This window comes from Girardinichthys multiradiatus, chromosome 7 (assembly GCF_021462225.1).
Source record: "Girardinichthys multiradiatus isolate DD_20200921_A chromosome 7, DD_fGirMul_XY1, whole genome shotgun sequence".
NCBI classification, from domain to species: domain Eukaryota; kingdom Metazoa; phylum Chordata; class Actinopteri; order Cyprinodontiformes; family Goodeidae; genus Girardinichthys; species Girardinichthys multiradiatus.
The window spans coordinates 7492909-7502798 of NC_061800.1; the positions used below are offsets into that span (position 1 = coordinate 7492909).

Consider the following 9890-nt stretch of genomic DNA (forward strand, 5'->3'; position numbering starts at 1 on the left):
GGAAAACAACAAGCAGCCTCTTTGACACGTGCTCTGAATATTTTTACACAATGCCACCATGAGAAAGGAGGCTTCATGACTCTGTGTCAGTGATTATGGCAGCGGTATTCTGTCTAAATATCAACAGGAGAGGATTGGTTCGGACGTCAGTCGATACAGAAACCAGAATTTCTAATGTCCTGTATGTGCTCCACTCTAATCTGACAAGATCAATGCAGTAACTGAACACATAACTTGCTCCAGAAGGGGTCTAGATTTAACCCAGATGTTTAAGGTGCGGAACCACAGACCTCAGGGCATTTTATTGGGATTTTATGTGACAGACTAACACAAAGTAGTGCATAATTATGAAGCAGAAGCAACAGGATACATGAATTTTCTAGCCTGTCCGGTTAGGCGAATGACCATGTCTTTGTAGGTTTTGCAGCTGTGCCACAGCTTTTTCATTGATCTTCATAAAGCCTTTTGTTCACAGAACAGCTGTATTTGCACTGAGGCTAAATTACAAACAGGTTGATGATATTCATGAAATCTGGAATTTCTGAAATGAACTGGTTGCATTAGGTTTTATTTTGTGGTATCAGAGTAAGGTGAAAATAAATGAATAGGAAAATAAATGCATGCCACACTTTTCATTCCACTTCACAATTCTTAGTTTACACTTTTTAATGGGGCCATTGACATACATCTCCAAACTAGGTCTGAGTAAAAACCAAAGTAATCCACTCTTACAGAGAAATCGAAGCAAATTAGTCTAGAGTTGAAGCTATGGGTAAAAGGTTGGAATGACACAGGGAAGTGTAAGAAATACTTTATTGGTAATAACTTCAGGATGTCTCCTGTATGGAGAAACTAGTCACATGCATTGTTCAGGAGTGGGTTTAACCCATTATTCCACACAAAATGAGATTTACTAGGTCAGTTTTTCCTTAGAGTTTTCTTGGTTGTGTGTTTGAGACTATTGTCTTACTTGGAAATCCAAACTCATTTCATCTTCAGATTCTTTTCAAGAAAATCCCAGTACATTTCTCCATTCATCCTTGGTTTAGTTAAGTCTGCCAGTACCATATACTGTAAGATAGCCCACACCATGATGTTCTCCCTGCAAAATTTACTTTTGGCATAGGTGATGTCAGGAACCATTCTTCCTCTAAAGCTGTTGTGTACAGTGACATCCAAAGAATTCAGCTTTGGCATCATCTGACCAGGCTAGTCTCCCAGTATTTTACTGGTTTGTGCAAATCTACTTTAAACAAGATTCAACAGCGTTTTTCTTCACCAGTGGAGCCTTGTAAGAGACGGTTATTGGAACCAGATGGCGCCTACAAACTAGTGTGGCATGTATAGCACACACATATAGTCTCCTCTCTCCACTTATCTTGCACAGAGTGTCTATAGAGTCCATGTGGTTTAGTGCATTACTTGTTGCTTTCAAGAGAAAAACTGTACCTCCTATTTCCAGGTCGTTCTGTAGTTCTCTGTGAGTGCTGCTTAGCTCTTGGACAACCCTTGACTCCTCTGTCTGAAACCTTATGAGGGGCACCTGCCCATGGCTCATTTATGGTGAAATGATGTTCTTTCCACATCAGGATTATGGCTCCAACACTGTTCACTGGCACCTTGAGAAGTTTACAAATGCAGCTCTAAATGTTGCCATGAGTATGTTTTGCAAGAGGAAGAGTTTTTTTATGAAGCTTTCTTTGCTTTTACCAATCATACTGCTCTGTGCAATACTTTGATAAGGAGAAGTCTATTTATTGTCATCCTTCTCTTCATGTGTTCAGCACTTATTCCTGGTGCTCCACTTAATTAGACATAATTTCATTTATGGAATAATTTATTTTGATTTCTTTGTGTGTGTGGATTACTTGGGTTGTTGCTGACAGCAGGTGTGAATTTCAGGTTAATGGCCCCATTAGAAATATTGAAACTCAGACAAATGTTTTTGTGTTCAACACGTTTTCTACCCACTGTAACCAAAACATGCCAAAATTAGGTTTCAAGTTTTTTTTCTGACAAAATGTGAAAACGTTCTATGGGTATGAATGAGTGTGTTTTAGATGACTGTGGCTCAGTAGGAAGATTAGTTGTCTTGCAATCAGAAGGTTGTGGGTTCAATTCCAGCTCCCTCCTGCCATATGTCGATGTGCCTAAGTGCAAGGCACTTAACCTCAAGTTGCCTACCAATCTGTGTATCGGTGTATGAATGTGAGTGCGATTGGGTGAATGTGGCTCTAGTGTAAAGCGCTTTGAGCGGTCTGTATGATTGGAAAAGCGATATATAAGTTCAGTCCATTTAACATTTAGACTTGCTCTGACACCTGGTCTGTTTTACATCAGATAAAAGACAGTCAAAATATTGAAAATCTTCTACATTGCCTTTGGAAGATTGTCATTAATCACAGTAAATCTCCGATCATTAAACTTATTTAGATAATTCTGTAAAATATTCTCAAATTTCCAATCAGTCATAAATGTAGGTGACAGTGCCAGTTTCATTTAATTTAGTTTCATAATTCTGTAAATTGTGCTGAAAGATAAAAAAATATTTGTCTTGTTTATGTATTAAACTCCAGAAGGGGTTTTGTTTGTACATGTATGCAGATACACATTTGGTGATGTCAGTAAATAGGGGCTTCCTTCTTGTTTGGTACACCATCAGTCCATGTTCATGTAAAATTCACTTCAACATGAGCAGTGATTCTGGCTGTCCAGCAGATTCCAGTTTATGGCAGGCTTGGGGGGTTCTGATGTTGCTCCTGAACAACCCATCCTTATTTCCTTTGATCTGAGGAGGACATTCATTGGTCAAATAGATAGAAAACTGTGTTTCCTATATTTTAAATAATTCTGCTGTATTTCACCTTTCAAAAGGTCTTGGTTTGCACACTTTGTTGTTTTTGAATGATTCAGTTTTGACAACTCACTATTGCAAGTAACGCAAGATTTTTCATTCTCACACCAGAACATTTGAATTTATTTTAATGTGCCGATTAATCTCCAGAGTGGGCCGTCTCTCCACCAAAGAGGTGAGGACCATTTGTAAAGCCTTCAATCTTCCCCTCCCTGAGAGCCTGCGAGAAGGCCTCCTCAACAAGTAAGAGCCTGATTATCACCATACAGCTTACAGCTGAGCAGACCTCCTCTCACTTCTCCTTTTTCAATTTAAACTGTAAAGGGCTGCTCTGTTCCTTTGCCCAGATTTTTTGGCATAGTTAAAACACATCTCAGCCAGTATTTTAATCATGGAGTACACATCACCTGGAGAGAGGTCGGAATTATGTAAATAGTTTCTAATTTTTCTAATCATGTCCACTGTAGATTTGCAGATGGAGATGGGATCGACTACCATGCCTTTGTTGCTGGAATAAACTGGTTAGAGCACCCAGTGTCACCAGTAAATCCTGAGGACATGTTGAAGGTACAGTAGGTGACGAGGATCACACTTGTTCACACAAAAAGTCGGGAATAAAGCAAAGCTTTTAAATGGGAGTCAATCACGAGGATGCGGTGGGTAGTTTCACAGTGTGTGTCCAGATTTTTTAAGAAATGTATTGAAAATCAGTCTACGTTTCACCCCAGCCTGTGATGACTCACAGGATTAGAGAGCCAAAGTCAGAATTAAGTGAGTGGAAAGGAACAGTCCAATGAACAAGAGGACAATTGATTGGGAGCAGAAGTTGAGAATGAGTGACGCACAGACATGCTGACTGATAGAGAGGAAGAAAGCACTGCAGCTCCTTTGTTCTTCCTTCTTGCATGTGCTTCTTTCCTGTGTAACGTTGATTTGGAATGCTCCACCACAACCAGGTCTAAGCAGAAACAGGTGAGCAGGGGAGATGTGCACCGGAGCATGACAACAAAGGGAAACCTTGCACGTTTTGAATGAGAGTGGAATGTATCTGTGTGTTTAAGTGTGTCTGTATGTGTGTGTGTGTGTGTGCGTGAATACCAGTGCAGTTAATCCTCCTCTGCCACTGTTTCCAGCTTCATTTGGTCCCAGACTGCTTACTCATTCACCGTTCTGTTACTCTGGGGAAAAAAAACCCGAAAGTGAACCTGAAGATGAAGAAAACAATATTAACCTTTGCTGTATGCAGAGAATGTCTGATGAACTTGTCCTTAGGTTGCTTTTAATACAGTGGTGTTGATTTATTTTATTTTGCTTTATGCTATCAAATTTAATCAGAAATGAGGAAACATCCTAAAAACATGTTTTTGTTGATGAAAATAAATATTAGTAATGTAATCTTTTTTTATGTTCAAATTCATAAAGCTTTACTGGACACATACAGTGCCTTAAAAAAGTATTTCCACCCCTTCAACCTTTTCACATTTTGTCGTTATTTGTTATAACATCGATATATTTAAGATTTTATGTGGTTGACCAATACAAAAAAACACATACATTGTGTTTTCAATTCAACACTTTATTAAACACTGAAAAGTATTCACCCCTTTCATTCTAATACCACAAAATAAAATTCACTGCAACCACTCAAGACAACTATATGGAAGTCCTGAAAGGCAAGTGAGAAAAAAGAAAATCCAGATTCAAATATTCAAATAAGTTTTTGTTTTGTTCTGCTCTAAAAGGGAAGTGAGAAAAGTTTTTGGTCAGCAGCTAATTTTTCTAAGTGTTTGTTCATGGGGAGCAATGGTCATTTGCATGCTCAGTATGAGGAATTGCTGGAAAGTCAACGCCAGTGACTGTCCACTGTCTCTACATGCTCATCCAGGAGGAGTGAATGCTCCAAGTCACTGACTGGATGCAATCTTCTAGGTTTCCTTAGATAGAAAAACTTTTTATCCAATTTGAATAAATAACTGAATCTGACTGCACTGTTCAATGGTTAGGATTAATTGGAATATATGTACCTGACTTTTGTGAAGTGCCTTGAGACGACGTGTTGTGAATTGGCGCTATATAAATAAAATTGAATGGAATTGTCCTACAGATACAACAATCACATTTAGAAAATGGGACATTGGTTTTTGGAAACCATCCATTTGAACAATACAGCTGTTAGTGAAGGCTGGTGGTTTCATTCCAGTGCCTCTAGTGGCAGAGCAAAGTATTACAAGGACAAACAAAGGAAAAATTTGCCTCAAAAAAATATTCTCACTTGTCTTTCAGGGCAGGACTGAAAAGAAAACGTAGAAATATTTTAATGTAGATTTTGTTTTTCTCGCTTGCCTTTCAGGGCTTCCGTACATCAGTTGTACACTCCAAAAATCTAGAAGTTAGGGAAGTATTGTGAAAAGAAGGCCATGCAATATCCTCAAGCCCTATACAGGACACCACAAACATTTGAAAGATCCATCATCTGGTCAGAAGAGTCCAAATTTGACATTTTACATGCATGTGTGACATAAAATGCATACTGGACAACCCCATAAACACACTATTACACTTGGTGAAACATAGTGATGCCAGCCTCATGCTGTGGGGATGATTTTCTTCTGCAGAGGCAGAGAAACTGGTCATGGATGGAGCTAAATACAGAGAAATCCTGGAAGAAAACCTATTAGATGGTCCAAAAGACTTGAGTCTGGAATGGAGGTTCACCTTCCAGCAGGACAACCCTAAACATGCTGCCTGAGATACAATAGGAGGGTTTATATCAAAGCATGTTCATGGTTTAGAATGACCCAGTCCAAGTCCAGACCTAAATCCAGTTGAGAAAATATTGTCAAAAGGGTGCTTAAGAGGCCACATCTTTAACAGTTTGGAAACTATACACTTTGGGGAGAAGAAGTAATTGATACACTGCTGATTTTGCAACTTTTCCCACTTACAAAGCATGTAGAAGTCTTAAATTTTTTTATCATAGGTACTCTTCAACTGTGAGTGATGGAACCTAAAACAAAAATCCAGAAAATCACATTGTGTGATTTTGAAGTAATTAATTAGCAATTTACAAATACATAAGTATTTGATACATATCACATATTAGATATCGGACGTTTCCTGTAGTTCTTGAGGAGGTGTGCAGACACTGCAGCAGGGATTTTGGACCACTCCTCCATACAGATCTTCAGATCCTTCAGGTTTTAGGGCTGTCGCCAGCTCTCTTCAGGTCATTGACTAGGTCCTGCTGTGTAGCTCTGGGCTGATCCCTCACCTTGTTCCTGATCATTGATGCCCCACGAGGTGAGATCTTGAATGGAGCCCTAGACTGAGGGAGACTGACCATAAACTGTTTCCATTTTCTAAAGACTTCTACATGCTTTGCAAGTGGGCAAACCTGGGAAAAACAGCAGTGTATCAAATACTTCTTCTTCCCACTGTATAAAAAGAACATGTTGTACAAAATGTAAAAGGTTCAAGAGGTTTGAAAACTTTTGTAAGGCACTTTATCCTATCCAATCCAATTTTATTCATAAAGCCCTTTAAAAAGCCCTCAAAGGAAACAAAGTACTAGTAGGAATAACACTCATAAATATAATAATAAAAACAAACAATCAAAACCAATAAAATCAAACAATTAAAATAAAGAAGTACAAAAACATGAAATCAACAAATTAAAGGTAGAGAAGGCCATAGTAAAAATATGTGTTTTATGTGAAGATTTAAAAGCAGCTAATGAGGAGGCCTGTCTGATAGGTAATGGGAGGTCATTCCATAACTTAGGCCCCAACACACAAAAGCCCGGTCTCCCCTGAGGTTAAACCTAGTTCTGGGTACATTCAGAATCAGCTGATTATCAGATCTGAGAGAACAGCAAGATGTGCAAGCATGTAGCAGCTCAGAAAGGTATGGAGGAGGAATACTATTTAAAGATTAAAAAACAAATAGAAGAAGTTTAAAACGAAGTCTAAAATGTATTGGCAATCAATGTAAGGATTGTAAAACAGGTGTAATGTTGTTCCAGGTTGGAAGTCATGCATCAGCATTTTGCACCATCTGTAAACAGGCGACAGCAGACTCACTGATCCCAGCACAAAGGGCATTGCAGAAGTCAAACCGAGTAGGAACAAAGGCATGGCCTACTATTTCTATGGGATGCCGTGGAATAATGGGCCTTATCTTAGCCAGCTGCCTTAAATGAAAGAAACTGGACTTCACCACTGCCTATCAAATTTTAAGATGACTGTCAATTTTACTCCTAAATTTGTAATGGTAGGGTTTACAAAGCGGGCAAGGGAGCCAAGGTCTAAGGAGAGAGAGGTGGGAGAGTTGCCAAAAACTATTACCTCAGTTTTTTTTTCATTTAAGCTTAAAATTTTTAAGGACTTCAAGCCCGGACCTCATCAAAGCAGTCAAGTAAGCGTTGAACTGATGGGTGTCCTTTCTGTTGAGAGGCAGGTAAATTTGTGTGTCATCTGCATAACACTGGAAAAGTATACCGTGCTTCCTCAGAATAAAGCTGAGGGGAAGGAGGTAGAGAGAAAATAAAAGGGGACCTAGAATTTAGCCTTGAGGAACTCCACTCACAAGGGGGACACAAGAGGATGAAGACTTACAAAAGCTGACACAGAATCTACGCCATGAAAATTAGGACCCGGACCACTCCAGAGCCACTCCCCTTACACCCATCCACTATTCTAAAAGATAGATTAAAACACCATGGTCCACTGTATCAATCTAAAACCAGGTCTAAAATCACAAGAACAACCCAGTTACCCGCATCAGTAGATAAGTAGATGTCATTAAATATTCTCAAAAGTGCAGACTCAGTGCTGTGCAAAGTTTTAAAACCTGACCAAAAACCTTCAAGAATTTTGTGCTGTTCTAATAAGTCCATCAATTGGTTGTAAACTACTTTCTCAAGAACCTTTGTGATAAAAGGCAGTTTAGCAATGGGTCTAAAATTCACCAGCACAGCGGGATCCAAATCAGGGTTTTTGATCAATTGCTGCACCACAGCCTTTTTAAATGTTTCAGGGAAGACACCAGAAGACAAGCTGCTGTTTAAAATAGCAAGAACAACTGGTCCCAGTAAGGGGAAGACCTCTTTGATAAGACAAGGAGGAACTGGTTCAGTGGGAGAACCTGAGGGTTTCATCTGACCAACAATCTTCTGCACCCAGGATAAGGATACTGGCTTAAATGTATTAAATGTGGCAGGGGGACACAGGGAACATATATAGAGGGTATAAAAGAGACCCTTATAGAAGCCACTTTATTAATGAAGAAAGTCATCACAGATTACCAAAGAATCCTCAAAATGAGACTGAGAGACCAGAAGAGTTGAATTAATGGCCTTAAAAAGAACCCTTGGGGTTGTGCCGGTTTTCCAAAATAAGGTCAAATTAGTATTTACTATTATCCTTCTTCCACTTGCGCTTGGCCACACGACAAAGACGCTTCACATCATGAGTCAGGACTCAAGTTTAGCTTTGGGCCACCTGATTTTCAGAGGGGCCACCAGATCCAAGGCAGATCGGCAAGTTGAACCAAACCAGGACGGAAACTCTTCAGTGCCGAGGCCCACGAGAAAAGCACAATTGTGAGTGAAAGCAGCAGAAAACAACTCCGCAGTGAAGTGATTAATAGCTCGACAAAGATGAGCAGCGGCATCTCCTCTAATTGTAGCCCGGCCAGAGTGGCCTGAAACAACACTGGCATCAAAAAATACTGCATCGCAGCTTTTAACATTAAAAATGGGCAAACAATGTGACAAAACAAGATCAAGAGTGTGGCCTTGCTCATGTGTAGGACCAGACACGTACTACATAAAATTAAAAGATTCAACAAGGTCTAAAAGATTCTTCACAAGAGGCATGTCAGGACAACACACATGGACATTAAAATCTCCAGCAATAAGGATGCGATCATATTTAGGGGTAAATCCAGCCAAGTGTCAGATAAATCACTGATAAAATCCTTGTTATATTTGGGAGGGTGGTAGAGAACCACACCCAGCACCGTATGAGAGCAACCCCACTCAAACAGAAACAGGTCAAAACTGTTGAACAAGGATGGCAGCGATACCTGTTTGCAGTTCAAGACTCTTATAAACTACCGCCACTCCACTGCCGTGTCCCCACGTCCGACGGCTATTCAAATAGCAACAGTTCAGCGGTAGAACTTCCACAAAAGCACTGGAGTCACCTTCTCTGAACCACATCTCGGTCATAAAAAGAAGATCCAATCCCTGGGACGAGAAGTCCTTGAGGATGAATGTCTAAACTGTCAAACACAAGGGAGCCAATTTCTTAAAAAGATGTTAAAAATGAAGTTGAAAATACACGTTCAACGTGTGCAGTTCATTAAGCTTTATAGAGCTCATTAAGAATAACACATAAGCTATAAATATTCTACTCAGTTTGTTTCGCCAATGTTCTTCAGTGATGTGTATCCCTGTTTTCTCCAGTTTATGGTGAACGGTAGGTTTGATGCTGGTGGATCCACTCTGAAAAATATCAACTACTCCAACCTTCTGAAGGATATATTCAGCTTTCCGTCCAACAACAGTGACCCAGCAACTGCTTCCTCAACGTAGACGGAAGGAAGGGACTCTACTCACAGACCAACAGCTTTGCATCAGAAATACACAGTCATTTGTTGCTCAATTAAATAATTTGTTCAGAATCTCTGTTTTCATCGTGCATCTTGCTGTGCCGCAGATGATTGGGAGAAGTGTGGACATTGAAGGTTTGAAGGTTTGTCGTGTTGGCAGTCTGGCAGGAAAAGCCTTTTGCTTCAACACACTTCACAAATTGGTGCTTCAGGGGAAAAAACATTCTCAGAAACCTAATGCTTTTTGATGTTTTATCCTATGTGTGTGTCTGTGTGTTTAAAAGAGTTGGTGTATATTCAAACAGCTGCTTTAAATGATGTATAGTGCCTTGCAAAACTATTCAAACCCATTTTGTCATGTATGCTGTTTTTTTGTGATTCTGTACAGGTCCTTCTCAAAATATTAGCATATTGTGATAAAGTT

At 39.6% G+C, this 9890-nt stretch overlaps 1 protein-coding gene across 1 annotated transcript in view; it reads left to right on the top strand.

The window, feature by feature from the left end:
* efhc2 (EF-hand domain (C-terminal) containing 2) overlaps nt 1–9538 on the top strand; it is a 32066-nt gene extending 22528 nt beyond the window's left edge. Inside the window, exons 13-15 of the mRNA XM_047369662.1 lie at nt 3005–3097; nt 3322–3421; nt 9321–9538. Of these exons, the coding sequence (XP_047225618.1) occupies nt 3005–3097; nt 3322–3421; nt 9321–9449 (322 nt within the window). The 3' untranslated portion in view covers nt 9450–9538. The remainder of the gene's footprint in view (nt 1–3004; nt 3098–3321; nt 3422–9320) is intronic.
* The last annotated feature ends 352 nt before the right edge of the window (nt 9539–9890 follow it).